Consider the following 25,688-nt stretch of genomic DNA (forward strand, 5'->3'; position numbering starts at 1 on the left):
CCCAGGGGAGTGGACAACAGTCCCGAAAGCGAGGAGGAAGGTGCGTCGACGGGCCCAGGAACCGCAACAATCAGGCGGGAAGAGGCAGCTACAGGGGGGCTATAAGAGCTCCTCTGACGAGGAGGATTCGGAGAGGGCCCACCCGAAGCAGAAGTTAAAGGTCTCGAGGGGGAAGGAAAGCAGCACCCCGCTTCCAGGTGACGGGAGGCGTCCTGAGGCTCCCTCCGACACCCAGTCAAGTGCCGCTGGAGCACCGGAGGGCCCCCCGGAACTTCCAGGCGGGAAGGAGGAAACAGCGCGTCCCCAGCCTGACCCGGAGCCGGATCCTCCTGCATCCGCACCCCTGACGGGGGGATGCCACCCGGAAGGCAGCACGGACGGTTTCCTGAGCCCGGAGAGCGTCCAGCAGTTAGCCTGGGCAATGGGCATGAAGGGACAGATGGAGGGGCTGGACCTTGGACCTGGGGAGGGTACTGCGGTCACTGCCCACAATAGGGGTACGAGTTGCGAGCATTAATGTGCACAGCGTCAAGTCAACTGCGAGATGTGTGTCCACGTTGGCCTACCTGACCACCATCGAGGCGGACCTCCTGTTTCTGCAGGAGTGCGGGATACCGCACCTCGGCAGGTACGGGAAATGGTCCGGCGCCTGGACCTGTGGGCCTTCGATCTGGTCGGGGCGTAACGACTGTCGCTCCTCAGGCCTGGCTATTCTGCTGCGGGGGCGCGACTTCACCATCTCTCAAGTTCAGGAGGTGGTGGGGGGGGCGCCTCCTAGTGGCTGACATCACCTACAGAAATGCTCCCCTGAGGCTGATCAACGTGTACGCCCCAGCGGTACGGAGTGAGCGGTTGGCCGTCCTGCAGCGGCTTCCACCCCTGCTGGCTACGTCCAGGCCGGTCATCCTAGGCGGAGACTTCAACTGCATCATTGATGCAGATGGAAGATCCGGCGTGGGGACAGCGGGTGGGGGGAGTCAACTGGACGTCACGTCCAGATTCCTGATGGGCACGGTGAAGGACGCCAAGCTGCTCGACGTCTTCAGCACCCCTGCAGACAGAGCGCAGCAGAGGTACACCTGGTCGCGGCCAGACGGGTCTATCCGCTCAAGGATAGACTTCCTGTTTGTGTCACGGACGTTCTCGGTCAGGTCCACCGGCGTCGAGCCGGTGTACTTCTCTGACCACTGCCTCCTGCTGGCCGACTGTCACTTACAGGAAGACCAGCCGGCCGGCAAGGGGACGTGGAAGCTCAACACGACTCTGTTGACCCCAGAGAACGTCGAGGAGCTTAAGAGGGAGTACGCCGGTTGGAGAACCGTGAAACCCCTCTTTGGGAGACGGTGAAGGAGAACATCAAGAGGTTCTTTGTCCTCAAGGGTGTTCAGAAGGCAAGAGAGAGGCGGGGAAAGCTGTCGCGACTCCAGAAAAGGGTGCAGAACCTGCTCCTTCTGCAGTTGATGGGGGTCAATGTCACGGAGGACCTCCGCGAGGTGAGGGGCCAGCAAGCCTCGCTCTTCGCCGCAGAGGCCTCCAGGATAATCTTCCGGTCCAGGGTCCGCTCCGTGGAGCAGGACGAGACGTGCTCGCGTTTCTTCTTTCAGAAGGTGCACAAAGAGAGCTCTGTGCTTAGCCGGCTGAAGGAGGACGACGGCTTGGTGACGTCGTCGCGGCCCGACATTTTGAGGATCAGCAGATCATTCTATGCCGGAATGTACGACACGAAGCCCACGGACAGCACGGCCTCCGAATCGTTCCTGTCGTCTATCACGGAGGTCTTAGACGACGGCACGAGGGAGTGGCTGGACCGGCCGATATCCCTGGACGAGCTGGCCAGAGCCCTCAAGTCCTTGCAGAGGAATAGGACTCCCGGAAGCGACGGCTTACCGGTCGAGCTGTATTCCGCTCTGTGGGGCCTGGTCGGGCAAGACCTGCTGGAGGTGTACGATAGTGCGCTTCGGGCAGGGGAAATGTGCAAGTCCATGAGGAAGGGCATCATCACCCTCATTTACAAGAGGAAGGGGGAGAGGGAAGAAATTAAGAATTGGCGTCCCATTTCACTTTTGAACGTGGACTACAAAATCCTGGCTAAGGTCATTGCCAACCGGGCCAGGTCTGTCCTGGAGTCAGTGATTCACCCTGACCAAACCTGTGCTGTGCCGGGCAGGACGATCGCTGAGAGCCTCGCGCTCATCAGGGATACGATCGCCTACGTACAGGACAGGCGGGTGGACACCTGCCTCGTCAGCCTGGACCAGGAGAAGGCCTTCGACAGGGTCTCTCATGCTTACATGAGGGACGTCCTCTCCAAATTGGGGTTCGGGGAGGGCATCCGCAATTGGATCCGGCTGCTCTACGCCAACATCGTTAGCGCAGTCTCGATCAACGGGTGGGAATCAGACAGTTTTCCTGTTAGATCTGGTGTCAGGCAGGGCTGCCCACTCTCTCCTGCCTTGTTCGTGTGCTGTGTGGAGCCCTTCGCCGCCTCCATCAGGAAGGACGAGAGCCTGAAGGGCGTGACTATCCCAGGCAGCGGAGGCCTTCAGGTCAAGACCTCCCTGTACATGGACGATGTTGCCGTCTTCTGCACCGATCGTCGGTCGGTGAGTAGACTATTGGACATCTGCGGCCAGTTTGAACTGGCCTCGGGTGCCAAAGTCAATAGGGGTAAGAGCGAGGTCATGTTCTTCAGGAACTGGGACAACCGCTCATTCATCCCCTTCACCGTCAGGACAGACTACCTGAAGGTGCTGGGTGTTTGGTTTGGTGGAGCTGGGGCATGAACTAAGACTTGGGAGGAGCGTATCGCCAAATTGAAGCAGAAGCTGGGCAGGTGGACACTCCGGTCCCTCTCCATCGCGGGTAAGAACCTGGTTGTCAGGTGCGAGGGGCTTTCGGTACTGTTGTATGTGGCGCAGGCCTGGCCTATTCCCCGGACCTGCGCCACTGCGGTCACCCGGGCCATCTTCCACTTCATTTGGGGGTCGAGGATGGACCGGGTCCGCAGAGACACCATGTACAAAGACCTGGGAAATGGGGGAAAGGGCGTACCGAACGCCACCCTCGCCCTGACGGCTACCTTTGTGTGCGGCTGCATCAAGCTGTGCGTAGATCCTCAGTACGCAAACACCAAGTGTCACTACTTACTGCGGTTCTACCTGTCCCCGGTCTTGCGAAGGATGGGCCTGGCCTCGTTGCCGCGGAACGCTGCGAGTAGTTGGACCGTTCCGTACCAGCTGTCCTTCGTGGAGAAATTTTTGAAAGGAAACACCTTTGACCACAAGGCCGTCAGGCAGTGGTCAGCACGTAGTATCCTCGGGACCCTTCGGGAAAAGGAGAGGTTGGATCCCGTCGTGTGGTTCCCCACGCAGACTGCCAAAGTCGTTTGGCAGAATGCCTCATTGCCAGAACTTTCAAACAAGCACAAGGACATTGCTTGGCTGGCGGTGAGAGGGGCTCTGCCAGTGAGATCCTTTATGCACGCCCGGAATCTCTGCACCACCGCACGCTGCCCTTGAGGTGGCTGCGGGGGGGACGAGACTGTCGATCACCTCCTTCTGGAGTGTGCCTATGCGCAGGAGGTCTGGAGGGGGATGCAGTGGTATTTGTCGAGGTTCATCCCGAGCAGCTCCGTGACGCGGGACTCCGTGCTCTACGGGCTGTTTCCGGGGTCGCACACCGAGACCAACATCAACTGCGCCTGGAGGACCATCAATGCGGTGAAAGACGCTCTTTGGTCTGCCCGCAACTTGCTGGTCTGCCAGCTGAAAGAACTGACCCTGACCGAGTGTTGCAGACTGGCGCACTCCAAGGTCCAGGACTACGTGCTGAGGGACGCGCTAAAGCTTGGGGCAGCCGCCGCCAAGGCGCGGTGGGGAAAGACCACCGTATGAGCCCCCTCGTCCAGAGAAGGGAAACGAACCCTATCTGGTAACTGGGCCCAGCTGGCGCCTTCCCCAACTGGTCAGGGGGCCAACTGGGACTGTGCAGGGTGACGACTGCCGGGGCGGGTTCTTTGCTTTGTTTTTTTTTTCTGTTTTGTTTTTTTCCTTTAGTTGGTGTACGTACCCCCGGGTAACCCGGAGTGGCTTGCATGACTGGGTAGGTGTATAAATGTTTTATTTTTTGTACATTCTATGAATAAAGTATATTTTTTCAAATAAAAAAAAAGGTGACGAAACATCTGAAAACGAACCTTCCAGCTCAGCGAGCAAACTCACATCCAGGAAGGGGCTACACCCTGAAAGCTTGTGATTCAAATAAACCAGTTTGAACTATCACCTGGTATTTTGTGACTTTGGACTTTGTCCACCTCACTCCAACACCGCCACCCCCACATCACTTTGGATTAGCCAGCTCTGCTCAGCCTAGCCATGAGTGCAGTCCAACAATTTTCTGTCCTTTCAGTTTCTAATGTGAGGACGTCCATTCAGGAGATTGCTTTTGTTTATGATACACATTACAAAGGGAAAAAGAAAAGCTTTAGATATATATAGCACCATTCAGGATTTCAGGAGTTCTCATGGTGCTGCATAGCCAGCGGAGTACTTTTTGAGTGTTGTAGCAGTGGCCCATGTTTGAAAGGCACAAAGTGGCTGACAAGAAATCAGCAAAATTAAACAGCCTACCCCAAAATCAAAGTGAAACATAATGGTACCTTTGAACAGGTCTATTCCAAGGTCAGCAAGGAGGACGCACGAGCAACCATCCGAGACAGTTTGAAAACAGGATGCCTAAGGATAGATGTGACCGATTCCAGCGTCATTAATCATTAATGAGAAGATGTTGTCCCAATAAGTAAATAGCACCCTGAATGTAAATCTCAGCCCACGAATCAGTGAGACTCTCTATGCAACTGTTAAAACAACAACTAAAGTTATTTTGTAGCAATTAGTTTTTTTGAAGTTTCCCACAATTTTAAAAAGTAGCCCCTAGTTAAAGATTCTTCAGATAATCATAGGTGTAGACTTTGAAATAGGGAAAGATAAACACATAATTAAAAAGATATTAGAAGCATTAGGAGAAAAACATTTAAACATGGATGTGAAAGTTAATTAGTCTCAGGGAATGCTTTCTCTTAAGATGCCTGGTAAGCCCTGAATGAAATAGAGTGGTCACAACTTATTAATTACAAAGTGCGAACAGCTGAAGTAGTTATATAACAGAAATTAATAAGACAAATCACCTAGCAGTTAGTTAAAACTAATTGTCTTTTGTATTTTTACATATATAATTGTCATGGTAGGACATACAAAAGGAATAACTGAATTTGGTAAAGGCAGCACATGGAATACAATGAATAATAGAAATCAAGCAGCCCTGAGAGATAAGCAAATCTAGGACAGATCAGAAGGAATATAGATAGTAACCCTTGGAATCCAAATTAAAAGGATGCATCGAAAGATCCCAAGGCCTAGAGAGTACAATATAAGATCATGGAAACCTATGGCTGTCCATAGGAATGCCCATGATAGATTTGGTGTCCCATGGGATTGAGTGTATGGATTAAGGGGGAAGTACAGTGAGTATGCTGTATTTGATTATTGTAACACAAAATGTACAAAAATACTGTATTGCTCTGTAAAGATCAGAGTATGTCATTGATCTCACTTCTGATTTGAGCCAATGATAAAGAAAAAAATTGCTTTTCACATTGAGGCCAGATGAAGAGGATGCTTTGGCCTTCTCCCTGCATCAACCGGCTTTTACTTGAATGCAAGGCCAGAATCCTGCCTGCCTGCTGAGTGTTTGTCCCTGGTCGGAGGGTATGGTCCTACAAGTGTTGTAATGTAGATACAGTGGCAGTGATGTGTACACTGCAAAACCCCACAAAAAGCAATGTGATAACGACTGGATCTCTTTTTTAGTTCCTTGTTCAGTGATAAATATTGGCCAGAACACTGAGGGAGCACCTTTGCTCCTCTTCATCTCTCCCGATGACAGACCTGCCTGACAAGGTAGATGTGGTCTCAATTTAACATCATATCCTAACGACAGCATCTGTGACTGTCCTACACTCCCTCCGTACTACACTTCTGCAATTCCACCTGAATTTTGTGCATGAGTTTCTGGAGGGGGATTTGAACCCAGAAAGCTGTGCTTCAGAGCAGGAATGATACCCAATGAGACACAGCTGGTCTCACCATCTTTCAGTGGTTTCACATTTTCCTCGCTTACGTCCCAAGTGTTTCTGGGAACTGACAGTATTTGTGAACCTGCCAAAGTTATATTGACTGTGTCTGTCTGTTGGTGGCTGTGTGTTTCAAATCACACCAGTTATCCAACACTTTAAATTAGTTAACTCACCAGGCAGCCAGGATTTATAGAGTGGGAGGACTACGCAGTATGAAGCTGACTGCTTGCCTGATGGAATACCTGCAACCGAATGGTCTTCCTTGCCTGGGTGAACAGGTACCACCACCTGCCAGCCAGAGTATGTTCCCTTGTGCTGTGCACCAACTCAGACTGAGCCTCCATTCTGAAATCTGCACACTTCACTTCATTCTGTTGGATATTAAATCATCACGGATCACTCAGACTTTTATGATAAGACTGTGATCTATCCTGTGGGATTTTGCAGCACCCGGATCTGTGTCAGCATGAAGAACCCTGACCACAAGTGCCGGTACACCTGTCAAATCAAATACGATGGGAGTGGACCACAGGTATTCAAACTATCTGAAGCCCAGTCTTTAAGATTATTGTTGGTGTAAAATGATGTAGATTCTATCTTAGTGAAATACTTTGTAAAGTTTGAATTTGTATTTTATTGCAGGCTGGACTTTAGTACTGCAGGGTGCCGTGTGAGAACACAGGGTGCTCTCTGTTAACCTGCATGTCCTGTAATGCATGTGTCTGTCATAATGTGGGTGTTCTGTGATGTTATGGTTGTCTGTAAATAGGTATCTCATCACAAGTTATTGCAGAAAGTGAAAACTCTCAGTGTGGCGGTAAGATATTGGTATAGGTGGAAGATTGGTTTGCTAACGGGAAGCAGAGAGACTTTTTCAGGCTGGCAAGGTGCCACAAGTGAGGGATGCCATTGGATCAGTGCTTTACAACTTATGGAAATGATTTGAATGAAAGGACTGAAGAAATTGCTGCCAACTTTGCTGATGACACAAAGGTTGAAAAGTGAGTTGTGAAGAGAATATAAGGAGTCTACAAAGTGATTTAGAAAGGTTAAGTGAGTGGTCAAATGAAGTATAAAGTGCGAAGGTGTGAAATTGTCAACATTGACAGAAAGAATAATAAACAAAAAGCATATTATCTAAATGATGATTGTGCAGAGCTCTGCAATGCAAAGAGATCTGGGTGTCCTAGTGAATGAACCGCAGAATGCAGGCACAGCAAATAATCAGGAAAGTTAATAGAATATCGAAAGGCAAAGAACTGTGTATGCCGAAGACTGGAACAGGAACAGAAATTGCAGGAGAAACTCAGCAGTCCTGGCAGCATCTGTAGAGTGAAAGCACAGTGAATGTTTTGGGTCCAGTTCTAAAGAAGGACTGGAAACTTTGGCTCTCCAGACTCCCCCCAGATGTTGCCAGACCTGCTGAGGTTTACTTGCAATTTCTGTTTTTGAAGCTAATACATGTCATGGTTTTTTGTGAGGTGAATTGATTGCTAGAATAGAAGGTTATGCTTTAGTTATACAAGGCATTGGTGAGACTGCACCTAGAGTACTGTGTATAATACTGGTCACCATACTTATGGAAGGGTGTTAATGCATTAGAAGCAGTTCAGAGAAGAATTGTTAGTTAATGCCTGAAATTATACCTCATATGAGGAAATCCTAGACAGGCTAGCCCTCTATCCTCAAGAATTTAGAAGAGTTAGAGGTAACTTAATTGAAACCTGAGATGCCGAGGGGACTGGTCTGGTTAGATGTGGAAAGGATGTTTCCTCTTGGGGGAGAATCTAGAACCAGGGTCATTTGTTTAAAAATAGAAGGATTGTTCACCTATTGCAGAGATGAGGAAAAACATTTTATGTCAGAGGACTGTGAGTTTTTGGAATTTTTCATCTTCAAAAAGCAGCAGATGCAGAATCTTTAAATATTTTGAGGCAAACAAATTCTTGATGACCGAGGGGATGCAAGGTTATCAGGGATATGCAGGAACGTAGAGTTGAGGGTAAGATCAGATCAACCATGATCTCATTGATTGGTGGAGCAGGCTGGAAGGATTGAGTTGCCTGGTCTTGTCTATATGTTCGTAATTGAGTGAGTGAAACTGGTAGATGGATTTAAGCACAGAGAAAATTGCAGTAATAGATTTTGAATTGAAGATAATAGATCTGAAAGTTATTTAGATTGTGAAAAGCTATGAGATTTGGGGTAAAAGTGGAGATTTAGGGATCCATAGCACTGGCCATTGTACTGATCTGATACAAAATATAAATGGAAGATCAATAATTTGATAACCCCTGTAACTGGAGACCTAGAAGAGGAAGTTCAGTTTCATGGCAACTCAATGAGGCAGTGCAGTCTGGAATGTGTAAGAATGGAGCTGTCGAGACAAACACAGGCCTGCTGGGAATATTCCATAGCGAACGCAGGCCTGCTGGGAATATCCCTCTGCAAACACAAGTCTTTTAGGAATGTCCTGCTGGGAACATGGGCATGCTGGGAATGTCCTGCTGGGAACACAGACCTGCTGGGAATATCTTGCTGGGAACGTGGGGCTGCTAGGAATGTCCTGCTAGGAACATGGGAGCTGCTGGGAATGTCACACTGTGAACATAGCTCTGCTAAAAATGTATCACTGGGAACATGGGGCAGATGGGAGCATCCTGATGGGGAACATAGGGCTGCTAGAAATGTTCTGTTAGGGAACATGGCTGCTGGAAGTGTCCTTTTAGATAACATGGGGTTACTGGCAGTATTCCCTCTCATTTTCCTTCTGGCTATGTGAGCCTCCGAGGTCCTTGCTCACAGCCATGCAGCTTATGGGAAATATTGGCTGCTGGGCATCAAGAGGCTTCTGGCAGTGCTGGGAGAGGCCTGTGGAATTATAGGGATGTGGGAGGGGCCTCACAGAACCATGCTTTCATCTTGTTTTCATTGTTCATGAGATTATTGATATTTATCAGTTACCTCAGTCAAGGAATAATTCAAAATAGAATTGAAAGTGAAAAAGAGTTATTTTTATTTTTTGCCCAATGTTAAGCGACCATCTCCAATATTCTACACATTTTGTCACAAGGAGCCACAGATACTGTGTCTCATGCACAGCTGGTGCATCATGCTCCACACTTTATAACTCTTGGAAAAACAGAGAGCCATGGCTCTGAAGCTGCAACCAGTCTCGTGTGTATGGGCGACACAGTCAGAAAGATTGATGCAAGTAGGAGGAAAGAGATTGACTGAACATTTATGTTAACCAGTTTCAAATTGCTCCTGAAGTCAACCCTCAAAGCACTCGTCACCACTTCTTCTTCAGCCTGTCACACCTGCTTGTTAGAAGAAATTGCCACAGCTCAGTGAGTGTGATTTGCTCTACCTAGGGCCTGGGGGATGCAGTTGGTAGTTACTCAGCTCCAAGGTGCACAGTTTAGCATGGTCAGAGATGGTTGGGTTGGCTGTGTGACCTCTGGGACATTGGGCAACTGAGCTGAAAAACATTGTGAAACAGAGTGAGTTCTCTGATAGGAACCTTTCAGTAAAGAACTTGTTTCCTGTCACTTGATTCATTTAGGTTTTAACGCCAGTGCCTATTGAGATCTGCTTTATCTCTAAATATCTTTCTGCTTTTCTGTCTCCACTCAGGGGAAACCCATTCAGCAACGTGGTGCCACCTGGAGCTGATTTCTTTGGCTTTTCTCACCCCAACCATTCAGAATGTGATTCAGATCTGCCTGTGCCAGGAAGTGTATCTGGTAAGGCTCCAAAACCAACAACACCTCTCATTTGTGCAGCACCTTTAACATAATAAACTTTCCAAGGTGTTTCCCAAGGGATTCATCAGTCACCCATTGACAATGTGACCAAGAAGGAGATACTAGGGATGGGTGAAAAGCTTGCCTAGTTAGATCAGTTTGTAGTGTGAATTAAATAGGGATCTGAAAGAGAGAGTGTGTGACAGAGGGCATTCCTGATCATTGGGCTTCAGCAGCTGAAGTTATGGCTGTCAGTGATAGAGCAATGAACCTTGGGGATACTGACGAGACCCTAATTGGAACACCATTATCTTGAAGGCTTGTGGAGTTCTGCAAGATGGTCCCAAAGGGGCGTGACCATTGAGATGAGAAGATGCAAATTGAAGAGTTGCTGGTCAGGGAACCATTTTACTGAAGTCACTGTGAAAGATGAATGAGTCTTGACGAATGTCAGGACATGAACAGATGCCTGGGCAGCAGTATCTGAAGAGTGATAGTTGGGAGGCCAACCAGAAGAGAACATGAGAAATAGGAGCAAGAAAAGGCTATTTCACCCAATCATATTTTCTTCTTGAGTTGTTTGTTCACAGGCAGGCCATTGGTGATTACCTGTCAAACCACAAAAAGGTGCTGTGAATTTTTCAGCAATATGGCAAGAAAACAGCAGCCCGAATCTATTTCAGCCAGACTAGAGATTGAACCCAGCACTGATGTCATCCACCTAATCCATACATGACCCATTTAGCTGAAATAAGTGACTCAGCCCTCCCAACCCAAACATGACCTTATTATTATCTGAATGGCTCAGTCACAAAGTGTAACATTTATCACCTGCCACCCCCCTCAAAGCTAGGTCAACCTTACTGTCTATGACTTCCCATGCAAAGACACCAGTCAGCTGGTAAACCATTATAATCCAGGACCCTAGCCAAAGCAATCAAAGCATGGTGTCCTGGGGAGCCAACTGGTTTGTCTGGGCTCTCAGCACAACTGGGTCTCTGAGTTTCTGCTAAGGTGTTTAGTTTTTAGTTCTCATTCGGCAAGCTGCCTGTTTTTGTGCTCTGGTAGATTTCTGCTGTTGGTTTCCTTTACACTATGTGGCCCCTTTCAAAACCAAGGCTATAATGAGGCCAGGAGCTGAATGGCTCTAGCAGAGCCCAAACTGAGCATTAGTAAACAGATTATTTCCATTGATAACCATGCCAATGACCACTTCCATGACTTCGCTAATGATCAAGAGTAGACTGATGGGATGATAATTGACTGGGTTGGATTTGTTCCTTATGCGCACATGATATATCTGGACAATTTTCAACATTGCCAGCTAAACACCAGTGCTGTAACTGTACTGAACCAGCTTGGCTAATTCTGGAGCACAAGATTTTAATACTATTGAATTAGAATTAGAATCCCTTCGACATGGAAACAGGCCCTTCGGCCCAACAAGCCCACACTGAACCTCAGTGCATCCCACCCAGACCCATTCCCCTGTGATCCACTTAAGCTACACAACCTGAGCACTAGGGCCAAGTTTAGCATGGCCAATCTACCTAACCTGCACAGCTTTGGACTGTGGGAGGAAACCAGAGCACCTGGAGGAAACCCACGCAGATACAGGGAGAACATACAAACTCCACACAGACACCCAAGGCCGGAATCAAATTTAGGTCCCTGGTGCAGTGAGACAGCTGTGCTAACCACTGTGCCACCGTGCTGCCATGCTGAACGTTTGCAAAGGTTATGGGCTCTGACAGTGCCTCTAACCATTTCTTAACATGAGCCATCACATGGAGTGAATTGGATTGGCTGAAGACTGGCACCTGTAATGCTGGGTATCTGGGAGAGAGCTAGGATAGCCCATCCACTTGGCATCTCTGGAGGAATAGGGTGATTTGTGGAACGTCCTCCTCCAGAGATAATTATTCATCAGGATTCCCGATTGGATGTGGCAGGAGTGCAGAGTTTAGATGTGATCTTATTGCTGTGAAATTGCTTTTGCTCTGTCTCTCTCTTACTGCTTATACTGTTTTTATTCATTCACAGAATGAGAGTGTTGCTGGTTGGGCCGGTATTTATTGACCACCTATAATTGTCTAGTTGGCAGATAAAAGTCCAACCACGTAGCAGTGTGTCTGAGGACAACAGTGAACCAGATGAGTTTTTCTAACAATCCATAGTGGGTTTATGGTCATTGTTAGACTCCTAACTCCAGATTTTTATTAAATTCAAATTCCACTGTCTGCCATTTTCAGGATTCAAATTTGAATCCCTTGAACAATACCTGGGTTTCTAGGTTAACAATCCAACAATAATTCCATTAGACTGTCTCCTACGCAAGCAATCCTGTTTGACAGCTTCACCAGGCTGACACCTCCATTTTAGGTATGTCTGATTATGTCCTTGCATTCTCCATTTGATGTAGGGTTGATACCCTGGCTTGATGGTGATGGTTGAATGGGGGAAATACTGGTCCACAAGGTTGCAGATTGTATTGGAGTATGATTCTGCAGCTGTTGATGGCCCACAACGCCTCATGGATACTATAATTTTGAGTTGCTAGATCTGTCTGAAATCTATCCCATCTAGCAGAGTGTTAGTGCCACAGAACGTGGTGGTGGGTATTCTTCATGTGAAAGCAGGGCTTTATCTCCAAAAAGTCTGTGGTATGGTCACTCCCCATGATACCGTTAGGGATGATTGTTACAGGTACATTGGTGAGGTGGAGGTTAAGTCTGGTTTTCCTTTTTCTTGCTTTACCCACCACATGCAGTGGTCCCAGCTGAGCAGCTGTCTTCTTTAGGACATAACCAGTTTGGTCAGTAAGCATAGAAACCCTATAGTGTGGAAACAGACCATATGGCCCAACACGTCCACACTGTCCCTCTAAAGAGCATTCCACCCTGACCCACTCCTCTACCCCTACCCCTACCTCTACATTTCCCTTGCCTAACCCTCCTAACCTAAACACCCCTGGGCACAATGGGCAATTTAGCAAGGCCAATCCACCTAGCCTGCACATTTTTGGACTGTGGGAGGAAACCAGAGCACGTGGAGGAAACTCACACAGCCACAGCGAAAATATGCAAACTCCACACAGACATTCGCCCAAGGCCGGAATTGAACCCATGTCCCTGGCGCAGTGAGCCACAATGCTGCCCCTACAGATTTATAAGTAGATGTGCTACTGAGCCATTCTTGGTGATGGACATTGAAGTTCCCTCGCCAGAGTGCTCTCTGTGCTCTCACCACCATCAATGTTTCATCCAAATGGTTTTCTGCATGGAAAAAGGTGTTGGATAGATGTGGTAATCGGCAGGACGTTTCCATGCCTATATTTGAGTGAAACCATGAGACTTCGTAGAGTCCTGGAATCAATGTTAAAGATTCTCAGGACATGCTTCTCCTGACTATGGATCTGTCCAGCCAATGGGACAGGACTTTGTACGGTCAACAGAACTGTTGCTGTTGCTGTTTCCGGTGTTTAGGCCAATGCTAGGTGGTTGGTGCAGTTTAGTTTCTTCCTAAGCACTTTGTATTGGTTACATTAGTGCCTTCCTCGGCCATTTCAGATGGAAGTTAAAGGCAACCATATTTTCTGTGGATCAGGAGCCACAGGTCGGACAGATCAGGTAAGGATGGCAAATTTCTTCCCTAAAGGAAATTAGTGAAGCGATGTGTTTTTAGGACAGTTGACAGACTTACAGGTCATCATTAGGCTAGATTTTCAGATGGTTCTTGAATTCAAATTTCATCATTTATCATGGTGAGATTTGAACCCATATCCCCAGAGATTAACCTCAGCTTCTGGATTACTAATGTTGACATTAGCAGAATGGAGTCTAATGAGAATAACGTAACAATTATAGAACAATTGTAAATGTTACTATTAGTCATAGTATAACTAAACAAGACAATTGAAAGAAAAAAATCTATTGTAAGGGAAGAATGTATGGGGCATAGAATAGTTAACAGTTACTAATTCATATATTTCAGTTAACATTTAAAGCAGATTTTAAGAATGCTGAAGAAAAGTGACTTAATCTTGGAAATGCATTAGCAATGTTTGAGGATATTATGTAAGACATTGCCACAGTTGTTCTTGCAGATTTACTCAATGCCCTTTTTCATCTTTGTTGACTACATTTTAAACTGAAAGAAATACCTCACTGTTTTCTTTTTAGTAACACACTTAGAACATAGAACAGTACAGCACAGAACAGGCCCTTCAGCCCACAATGTTGTGCCGACCATTGATCCTCATGTATGCACCCTCAAATTTCTGTGACCATATGCATGTCCAGCAGTCTCTTAAATGACCCCAATGACCTTGCTTCCACAACTGCTGCTGGCAACGCATTCCATGCTCTCACAACTCTCTGTGTAAAGAACCCGCCTCTGACATCCCCTCTATACTTTCCTCCAAACAGCTTAAAACTATGACCCCTCGTGCTAGCCATTTCTGCCCTGGGAAATAGTCTCTGGCTATCAACTCTATCTATGCCTCTCATTATCTTGTATACCTCAATTAGGTCCCCTCTCCTCCTCCTTTTCTCCAATGAAAAGAGACCGAGCTCAGTCAACCTCTCTTCATAAGATGAGCCCTCCAGTCCAGGCAGCATCCTGGTAAACCTCCTCTGAACCCTCTCCAAAGCATCCACATCTTTCCTATAATAGGGCGCCCAGAACTGGACGCAGTATTCCAAGTGCGGTCTAACCAAAGTTTTATAGAGCTGCAACAAGATCTCACGACTCTTAAACTCAATCCCCCTGTTAATAAAAGCCAAAACACCATATGCTTTCTTAACAACCCTGTCCACTTGGGTGGCCATTTTAAGGGATCTATGTATCTGCACACCAAGATCCCTCTGTTCCTCCACACTGCCAAGAATCCTATCCTTAATCCTGTACTCAGCTTTCAAATTCGACCTTCCAAAATGCATCACCTCGCATTTATCCAGGTTGAACTCCATCTGCCACCTCTCAGCCCATCTCTGCATCCTGTCAATGTCCCGCTGCAGCCTACAACAGCCCTCTATACTGTCAACGACACCTCCGACCTTTGTGTCGTCTGCAAACTTGCTGACCCATCCTTCAATCCCCTCATCCAAGACATTAATAAAAATTACAAACAGTAGAGGCCCAAGGACAGAGCCCTGTGGAACCCCACTCACCACTGACTTCCAGGCAGAATATTTTCCTTCTACTACCACTCGCTGTCTTCTGTTGGCCAGCCAATTCTGTATCCAGACAGCTAAGTTCCCCTGTATCCCATTCCTCCTGACCTTCTGAATGAGCCTACCATGGGGAACCTTATCAAATGCCTTGCTGAAGTCCATATACACCACATCCACAGCTCGACCCTCATCAACTTTTCTAGTCACATCCTCAAAAAACTCGATAAGGTTTGTGAGGCATGACCTACCCCTCACAAAGCTGTGCTGTCTGTATTTGATCAAGCCATGCTCTTCCAGATGGTCATAAATCCTATCCCTCAGAATCTTTTCTAACACCTTGCAGACGACAGACGTGAGACTTACTGGTCTGTAATTGCCAGGGCTTTCCCTATTTCCTTTCTTGAAGAGAGGAATTACATTTGCCTCTCTCCAGTCCTCAGGTACGATTCCAGTGGAGAGCGAGGATGCAAAGATCTTCGCAAGTGGCGAAGCAATTGCATTTCTCGCTTCCCAAAGCAGCCGAGGACAAATCTGGTCCGGGCCTGGCGACTTGTCAATCTTAATGTTTGACAAAATTTTCAGCACATCAGCTTCCTCTATCTCTATCCATTCCAGCATGCACACCTGCTCTTCTTGTTAATGTTTAAGTGGTTGCCTGATATAATCTCAATAGTTTAAATGGGTACTTTCCAAAATTATATTTACATCCTTGATATATATCAGAAGAAAGAAAGAAGTGTAGCTTTATTACATCACAACTGTTAATCCCAATTTGTCTGTTCATGGCAGAGTAACTTCAAATTACAGTAAAATGTCCTTTCGTATGTAAACACAAAGTCTCCAAATAGCATGAGTGAAATCTCTGGTCAGTCACTCTGTGCATCCCCTTCTCTCCATAATCCTCAGTGATTGACTGTTGTCCACTCAACTGCAGTATTAAATTCTGGAAGCCACCTGCCTTTAAGCCAAATTCCTGGCTCCATTCCAACCTTTTAAGGCTTACACACAGGGTTTCTCAAAACAAAAAGACTGAACAAAATTAAGTTGCTCTTTCGCCCTGGATAAAGTCTCTCAATCTGTATACTGGCCATCAGCTGAGATCCATTCATTGAACACCACATTCTGGCATGTAGTTCAATGGACATTGGGGTCAGTACAGTAAGGATAATTCCTCTCTTTAAGCAACGAAAGAACAAATTGGGTGTAAATGTCTGATGGGCAAATGACAACCAGTTAAAACATGCTGGGCTATCCTTGGGAATGGGACCAAAATCTAGAAAATGCCGCCATCAGTCACATAATCGATCAATTTTGACTTCTTCAAATTACTGTTGGTATAAATTTAAGTTTACAGAGTAAGAATTCAGTACAGTTTTACTTAAAAATTAAAAGTGAAGCCCAAATCACATATAAAAGATTATAAAAGATTACAAAATTAGTGATGTTGAAAACCCTAAAGTACTTTACTCAACTGACAAAAAGAGATGGGAACTTTAACTGGGCAGTTGATGCATGCAGAGCATCATCACACTGACCTTCCCTGAGACAACATTATGCAAGCTTTGCATCATGGATTGAAGTATTAGAGCAGTTAATGAACCCTACCTGAGGGTCCAGTCCACACAGCAAGACTAGTGGATGGACGCAGCCTTCACTGATCCTTCATCAGAGAGTGACTGACCCAGCTTACACTGACCCTCCATCAAGGAAGTGACTGACCCATCTCACTCTGATTGTGACCCATTTCACACTGTCCCTCCATCCAGGGAGTGACTGACCCATCTCACACTGACCCTCCATCCACGGAGTGACTGACCCATCTCACACTGACCATTCATCTAGGGAGTGACTGACCCATCTCACACTGACAATCCATCCAGGGAGTGACTGACCCATCTCACACTGACCATCCATCTAGGGAGTGACTGACCCATCTCACACTGACAATCCATCCAGGGAGTGACTGACCCATCTCACACTGACCTTCCATCCAGAGTGTGACTGACCCATCTCACTCTGACTCTGACCAATCTCACACTGACACTCCATCCAGGGAGTGACTGACCCATCTCACATTGACCCTCCATCCAGGGAGTGACTGACCCATCTCACACTGACCCTCCATCCACGGAGTGACTGGCCCATTCTACTCTGACTCTGACCCATCTCACACTGACACTCCATCCAGGGAGTGACTGACCCATCTCACACTGACCCTCCATCCAGGGAGTGACTGACCCATCTCACACTGACCCTCCATCCACGGAGTGACTGACCCATCTCACACTGACCATCCATCTAGGGAGTGACTGACCCATCTCACACTGACAATCCATCCAGGGAGTGACTGACCCATCTCACACTGACCATCCATCTAGGGAGTGACTGACCCATCTCACACTGACAATCCATCCAGGGAGTGACTGACCCATCTCACACTGACCTTCCATCCAGAGTGTGACTGACCCATCTCACTCTGACTCTGACCAATCTCACACTGACACTCCATCCAGGGAGTGACTGACCCATCTCACATTGACCCTCCATCCAGGGAGTGACTGACCCATCTCACACTGACCCTCCATCCACGGAGTGACTGGCCCATTCTACTCTGACTCTGACCCATCTCACACTGGCCCTCCATCCAGGGAGTGACTGACCCATCTCACACTGACCCTCCATCCAGGGAGTGACTGACCCATCTCACACTGACCCTCCATCCACGGAGTGACTGACCCATCTCACACTGACCACCCATCTAGGGAGTGACTGACCCATCTCACACTGACAATCCATCCAGGGAGTGACTGACCCATCTCACACTGACCATCCATCTAGGGAGTGACTGACCCATCTCACACTGACAATCCATCCAGGGAGTGACTGACACATCTCACACTGACCTTCCATCCAGAGTGTGACTGACCCATCTCACTCTGACTCTGACCAATCTCACACTGACACTCCATCCAGGGAGTGACTGACCCATCTCACATTGACCCTCCATCCAGGGAGTGACTGACCCATCTCACCCTGACCCTTCATCCAGGGAGTGACTGACCCATCTCACACTGACTCTCCACCCAGGGAGTGACTGACCCATCTCACACTGGCCCTCCATCCAGGGAGTGACTGACCCATGTCACACTGACCCTCCATCCAGAGAGTGACTGACCCATCTCACACTTAGCCTCCACCCAGGGAGTGACTGACCCATCTCACACTGACACTCCATCCAGGGAGTGACTGACCCATCTCACACTGACACTCCATCCAGGGAGTGACTGACCCATCTCACTCTGATTCTGACCGACCTCACACTGATCATCCACCCAGGGAGTGACTGACCAATCTCACACTGTCCCTCCATCCAGGGTGTGACTGACCCATCTCACTCTGAATCTGACCCATGTCACACTGACCCTCCATCCAGGGAGTGACTGACCCATCTCACACTGACCCTCCATCCAGGGAGTGACTGACCCATCTCACACTGACCATCCATCCAGGGAGTTACTGACCCATCTCACACTGACACTCCATCCAGGGAGTGACTGACCCATCTCACTCTGACTCTGACCCATCTGAAACTGACCCTCCATTCAGGGAGTGACTGACCAATCTCACACTGACGCTCCATCCAGGGTGTGACTGACCGATCTCACTCTGACTCTGACCCATCTCACACTGACACTCCATCCAGGGAGTGACTGACCCATCTCACACTGACCCTCCATCCACAGAGTGACTGACCCATCTCACACTGATCATCCATCTAGGGAGTGACTGACCCACCTCACACTGACAATCCATCCACGGAGTGACTGATCCATCTCACTCTGATTCTGACCCATCTCACGCTGACCCTCCCCTGAGGGAGTGACTGACCAATCTCACACTGACCCTCCATCCAGGGTGTGACTGACCCATCTCACTATGACTCTGACCCATCTCACACTGACACTCCATCCACAGAGTGACTGACCCATCTCACACTGATCATCCATGTAGGGAGTGACTGACCCACCTCACACTGACAATCCATCCACGGAGTGACTGATCCACCTCACTCTGATTCTGACCCATCTCACACTGACCCTCCCCTGAGGGAGTGACTGACCAATCTCACACTGACCCTCCATCCTGGGTGTGACTGACCCATCTCACTATGACTCTGACCCATCTCACACTGACAATCCATCCACGGAGTGACTGACCCATCTCACACTGATCATCCATCTAGGCAGTGACTGACCCACCTCACACTGACAATCCATCCACGGAATGACTGATCCATCTCACTCTGATTCTGACCCATCTCACACTGACCCTCCACCCAGGGAGTGACTGACCAATCTCACTCTGACCCTCCATCCAGAGTGTGACTGACCCATCTCACTCTGACTCTAACCCATCTCACACTGACACTCCATCCAGGGAGTGACTGACCCATCTCAGACTGACCCTCCATCCAGGGAGTGACTGACCCATCTCACACTGACCCTCCATCCACGGAGTGACTGGCCCATTCTACTCTGACTCTGACCCATCTCACACTGACACTCCATCCAGGCAGTGACTGACCCATCTCACACTGACCCTCCATCCAGGGAGTGACTGACCCATCTCACACTGACCCTCCATCCAGGGAGTGACTGACCCATTTCACTCTGACCCTCCATCCAGAAAGTGACTGACCCATCTCACACTGACCCTCCATCCAGGGAATGACTGACCCATCTCACACTGACCCTCCTTCTTGGGAGTGACTGACCCATCTCACACTGACCCTCCATCCACGGAGTGACTGACCGAGGTCATACTCTGTCTGGAAATGTGTATGAGGGTTGACCGTCTGCAGTGCAGGTTGGCATGAGTCATTCCTGCCAATCGGGGCCTGTTTTGGTGGGGTATTATGGAGGATTGTGGTGGCTGGTGTTTGACTTGTATGGTTCAGTCATATTGGCAGAAGGGCTAGAGCTGGGTGCTCTGTTTAAAGATACATTTCTTTGGTGTTGGTGTTGCCTTTTATTATTTTTTATTATGGCCATTTAGAATTTCTCAGACTAATAGTGATCTACCCAATAGAGGATGCGTCTCAGATTAGGAGGATGGTATTGGAAAGGGGGGAGAAATGGAACAGTGGAGAATGGGAAGGGGAGCAGAGACTGTCTGTGAGAGAAAGAGGAGAGTGAATGGGTCAGTGGAAAGACTGGGTAGCAGAGTGGGGAAAGTCAGGTAGGTAACGGGAGAGTGGGGAAATGGTTGTAATGGGTAGGGGAGAGTGGGTGGAAACAAGGGACTGGGGAGAGTTGGAGCAGGACAGTGGGTGAAATTGGAATGGTTGGGTGAGTTTAATGATGAAGTAAAGGAGGATAATTGTTGGAAAAAGACCATGTTTAAGTGTGAAAGACTGAGTGGGGTTAGACTGAATTGAGACAGTAAAGCAATGATCCAATGGTTTTGCCTAAACACCTATTTTTGTGCTGGAATTTTGGTTGATTACTCTTTGACATTGTTGTGTTCTTGCTGCACCATCATTGGATCTCACCAGGAGCATGGCTGCTCAGCAACCTGTGTTACCACAGATACCATCCTCGCAGCAACCAATTACCCCACTGCAACAGATCACCTGCTGTCTCCTTCGGCTCCCCCCACCTATCAAGCATGGGTATTGGGTCTGAATGAGGATCTTGGTTTGGAGCAAGTTTTGTCCAGTCAGACTGAGGGTCTCCGAACAGAGTCGGGGGTTTTGGGTCTCAATGAGGGGCTCAGGTCTCAGAGAGGGTGTCGGGTCTGAGTGAGTGGTTTGTGTTTGAGAGAGGGATTCGGGCCTGGGTGCAAGGTTTGTGTTTGAGTGAAGGGCTTGGGTCTGGGTGAGGGGTTTATGTTTGAGTGAGGGGTTTGTGTTTGAGTGAGGTGCTCGGGTCTAAGCTTGTTGTTTTGTTTGGGTGAGGGGCTGGGAGCTGAGTGAGGGGTTTGTGTTTGAGTGAGGGGCTCAGGTATGAGTAAGGGGTTTGTGTTTGAATGGGGGTTTGTATTTGAGTGGGGGGCCCTGATTTGTGTGAGAGGCTCAGACCCAGCTGATGCTCACTGGGAACGTAGATCTGCCTCCAGCCACATGTGACACTGATGTCATATACACGGACTGATTTAAATTACTATTGAAGTTTGACAGATAATCAAGTCCTCAGTTCTGTTTGTTTGATTTATCCTGAAAGTTTCCCTTTTTGATTTGTTCATCATTGTTACTCAGCACTGTAGGGTCTGCTTTGAGCTGCCATCTTACAGATTCCAGATTTCAGCACAACCAGTTTTTCCAGGACTGGGATTCAGATGTTTCACATGAAAACCAGGATAACTGTTGTTATGCCGAGGTCAGAGCTCCAGTGGACACAATACAGAGTTCCAGTGGACACAATACAGTGAAACAGTGTTGCTTCAAAATGTTAAATCAAGGTGTTACAATATCAAACCAGATCTGATTCATCCCTCACAGACCTGGCATGATTAGGATCTGTTCCATCACTGGCAGAAAACTTAAAAAATAGAAGCAGACAGAGGCCACTCTGCCCCTTATGCCTGCTGAACTACTCACAAAAGTCATGGCTGAACTGATTGTGGCCCTAATTCCATTTTGCTGCTTATCTTCCTGCCCCCTATCATGGCCTTTGACCACCCCCACCCCTCGCCACTGAAAGTCTAACTCAGCCTTGAGCATATTAAAAACTGAGAGATTTTACAGCAGGGAGCAAAGCCTTTAAACACATTGTGTTCCTGCTGGTCCTCAAATAATCATCTATTCCAATCCCATTTACCAGCACCTGGCCCTCAGCCTTGTATATATTTGATATCATTTATATATGTATCTATGTTTTGGCAATTCGGCCTCCACTGATCTCTGGGAAAGAGAATTTCTAGACACAACTGACCCTCTGCGACGCTAACCTTTAAACTATACCTCCTGGATCTAGATTGCCCCATAAGGGGAAACATCTTCCCAACATCCACCACCTCAGACCATCTCAGGGATCTTTTATGTTTCAATAAGAGTATTTCTCATTCTTCTAAATGCCAATGAGTACAGGCCCAACTTTCTCAACCTTTCCTCAAATCAAAATTCCTTCATCCTAGGAATCAACAAAGTGAAACTTCTCTGATCTGCCTACAATATAATGATGACTCCCCTTAAGAAAGGAGACCAAAACCATATAGTGCAGTTCCACCAAAGCCCTGTGCAGTTGTACCAAGATGTTCCTTGTAGTAAAGGTAGATCTGCCTCTAGCCCAATGTGACACTGATGCCATATACACTATGCGACCTAATTGTCCTGGAACGAAATAGAACCATACAGCTCTACAAGACGGAAATAGGTCCTTTGGTCCAACTAGTCCATGCCATCCAGATGTCCTAAATTAATCTAGTCCCATTTCCCAAACTTTGGTCCATATCCCCCTAAACCCTTCCTATTCTATGCCTATCCAGATACCATTAAATGTTGTAATTGTACCAGCTTCCACCACTTCCTCTGGCAGCTCACTCCATACACGCACCAACCTCTCAGGTCCCTTTTAAATCTTGCCCCTCTCACCTTAAACCCATGCCCTACAGTTTTGCACTCCCCCACTCTGGGGAAAAGACCTTGGCTATTCACCCTATCCGTGCCCCTCATGATTTTATAAACCTCTATAAGGTCACCCCTCAGCCTCCAATGCCCCAGGGAAAATAGCCCCAGCCTATTCAGCCTCTCCCTATAGCTCAAACCCTCTAACCCTGACAATATCCTTGTAAATCTTTTCTGAACCCTTTCAAGTTTCACAATATCCTTCCTGTAACAGGGATTATTAACACGCATTATTCTAAAAGTGGCCTAACCAATGTCCTGTACAGCTGTGACATGATCTCCCAATTCCTGTATTCAATGCACTAAACAATAAAGGCAAGCACAGCAAACACCTTCTTCGCTATCCTGTTTACCTGGGACTCCATTTGCAAGGAACTATGAGCATGCACTCTAAAGTGCCTTTGTTCAGCAACATTCCCCAGGACCTTACCATTAAGTGTACAAGTCCTGTCCTGATTTACTTTTCCAAAATGCAGCACCTCACATTTATCTAAACCAAACTCTATCTGCCACTCCTAGCCCATTGGCCCATCTGATCAAGGCCCCACTGTGCTCTGAGGTAACCTTTCTCACTGTCCACAACATCTCCAATTTTGGTGTCATCTGTAAACTTACTAACCGTACCTCCTATGTTCACATCCAAATCATTCATGTAAATGACCCTGAGTCTCTAGGGCATTTGTTTTAACATCCAAGATTGAATTCTGGGTGATGCAGCCAATGTCTACTCTTGGCCATGCTCTTGCCTTCCCTTGAAGAAACTGGCCAATTAAAGGACTCCAGATGCTGTTACCAGAGCACACAGAACACCCTCCATGAGCAACTGAAGTATCCTTCCCTGAACTTGGTGGAGTGAGGAAGCAGCTAGGTCTCACGAGTTTTTGAACTGCTTATTTCTCATTGGCAGATGATCTAACATTGTCTCAAACTCAGTTTCCATTCTCAGTCATGCCTCTAGATTTGCTCATATGACTTGACAGACTCCAAGTTTTGGAGACTGTTGTCCTCTTGAAAACTGTTTTGGAAAGTAAGAAATTTTGGTTCTTAACAAGTATGAAACTGAACATTTAACAGGAGATGGACAAGGGGACAACAGTCATTCTGGCATCATGACTACCTGCTGCTGGTCATTTTGCCAAAAGGATTCAGAAAATTGACTGACACAATGCAAAGGACGTAGAATGTAAGAGCAGAAGGAGGCCTTTTACCCCTGCGAGTCTGCCCTGCCGTTCAATAGAATCATGGCCCATCACTCTACTCAGTATCTTCTTCTCACTTCCTCCCTTATTCTTACAATTATATCTACATCTTTCTTGAAAGTTTTCAGTGTAACAGTTTCCTGTGGTAGGGAATTCCATGGGTTCACCACTCTCTGGGGGAAGAAATTTCTCCTCATTTCCGTCCTATATGGAGTAGACTGTAACCCCTAATTCTGGATTCCCTGGTCATCGAGAACATCTTCCCCCATCCACCCTGCCTAATCTTGTTAGAAATTTGTAGGCTTCTATGAGGTCCTCCCTCATCGCTCTAAACCCTAGTGAATATAGCCTGTACGTTTGTTCAACCATTCCAGGAATCAGTCAATCAGTCTTCTTTGCACTCCCTTCATAGTCAGGAAGTCCATCCTCAGGTAAGGAGACCAAAACTATACACAATACTCCCGGTGTCGTCTCATCAAAGCTCTGCACGGACACCCCTGCTCCTGTACTTGAATCCTCTTGCTGGGAATGCCCACATACCATTTGCTGTTTTCTCTATAAGCTGTACCTGCACACTTACTTTCAGCGACTGATGCAACATAATACCATTCAGATAAGCCAACGGCCTGTTTTTGCTACCAAAGTGGATAGCCTCACATTTGCCATGTAATTGCTTACTTCACAATGAAACTTCTCTGCATCTTCCTCACTGCATATCTTCCCACTCAGTTTTGTGTTATTTGCAAGCACAAAGATATGACATGTAGTTTCTTTATTTAAATCAGTAATGCATATTGTAAATAGCTGGAGTCGAAGCCCTGATCCTTGCAGTACCCCACTAGTCACTGCCTGCCATTCAGAAAAAGACCCGTTCATTCCTAATGTTGGTTTCCTGTCTGCTAACTATAGTTCATTGAATCCCTACAGTGTGGAAATGGGCCCTTCGGCCCAACAACTTCACGCAGACCCTCAAAGCATCCCACCCAGACCTATCCCTCATAACCCACCTAATCTACACATCCCTGAACACTACACCACTAGCGTGGCCAATCCACCTAACCTGCACATCTTTGGACTGTGGGGGGTAACACGCAGCGCCTGGAGGAAACCCCCGCAGACATGGGGAAAATGTGCAAACTCCACACAGACAACTGCCTGAGGGTAGAATTGAACCCAGGTCCATGGGTCTTTGAGGCAGTAGTGCTAAGCACTGAGTCACAAGTTCAGTATCCATGTCAGTAGGAAGCCCCCAATCTCATACATTTTAATTTTTTATGCTAATCTTTTATGTGCAATCTTTACTGAAAATCTTCTGAAAATCCAAGTAAACTACATCCACTGTTTCCTCTTTATCTATTCCACATCCTCAAAAAATTCAATGCCAAGCACAATTTCACTTTCATGAATCCATGCTGACTATGTCCAATTCTGTTGCTATCTGTCAAATGCTCCTCAATTAAATCTTTTATAACGGGCTCTAGCATTTTTTCCACTATCATTATTAAGGTAACTCCATTATAATTCGGAGATAATGGGAACTGCAGATGCTGGAGATTCCAAGATAATAAAATGTGAGGCTGGATGAACACAGCAGGCCAAGCAGCATCTCAGGAGCACAAAAGCTGACGTTTCGGGCCTAGACCCTTCATCAGAGGGTTTCAAGGCCGAAGAGATTACAGGAGAGTTGCAATGGGAGAGAGATTCCCTGAGGTTGGTCCGGAGGGAGGAGGGTCTAGGCCCGAAACGTCAGCTTTTGTGCTCCTGAGATGCTGCTTGGCCTGCTGTGTTCATCCAGCCTCACATTTTATTATC

General features: G+C 47.4%; 2 protein-coding genes and 1 long non-coding RNA gene across 7 annotated transcripts in view; 1 reads left to right on the forward strand and 2 right to left on the reverse strand.

Annotated features, from left to right (window-relative positions):
• The window catches only part of LOC132206371 (uncharacterized), a 30,802-nt gene extending 26,073 nt beyond the window's left edge, over positions 1–4,729 (reverse strand). The window contains exon 1 of the long non-coding RNA XR_009443021.1: positions 4,658–4,729. This is a non-coding gene — a long non-coding RNA (uncharacterized LOC132206371). The remainder of the gene's footprint in view (positions 1–4,657) is intronic.
• The window catches only part of LOC125467469 (nuclear factor NF-kappa-B p100 subunit-like), a 187,847-nt gene that overhangs the window by 155,840 nt on the left and 6,319 nt on the right, over positions 1–25,688 (reverse strand). The window lies entirely within an intron of this gene.
• Positions 1–25,688, forward strand: part of tbrg1 (transforming growth factor beta regulator 1) — a 91,652-nt gene that overhangs the window by 52,459 nt on the left and 13,505 nt on the right. For 4 of the 5 annotated variants that reach the window (XM_048563319.2, XM_048563317.2, XM_059640408.1 and 1 more), the window contains one exon: positions 9,770–9,879. In XM_048563319.2, coding sequence (XP_048419276.2) covers positions 9,770–9,879 — 110 coding nt within the window. Of the gene's footprint in view, positions 1–9,769; positions 9,880–25,688 lie in introns of those variants that run through there. The other variant, XM_059640410.1, reaches the window with a different exon arrangement.

The sequence above is a fragment of the Stegostoma tigrinum genome, chromosome 37, assembly GCF_030684315.1.
Source record: "Stegostoma tigrinum isolate sSteTig4 chromosome 37, sSteTig4.hap1, whole genome shotgun sequence".
NCBI classification, from domain to species: domain Eukaryota; kingdom Metazoa; phylum Chordata; class Chondrichthyes; order Orectolobiformes; family Stegostomatidae; genus Stegostoma; species Stegostoma tigrinum.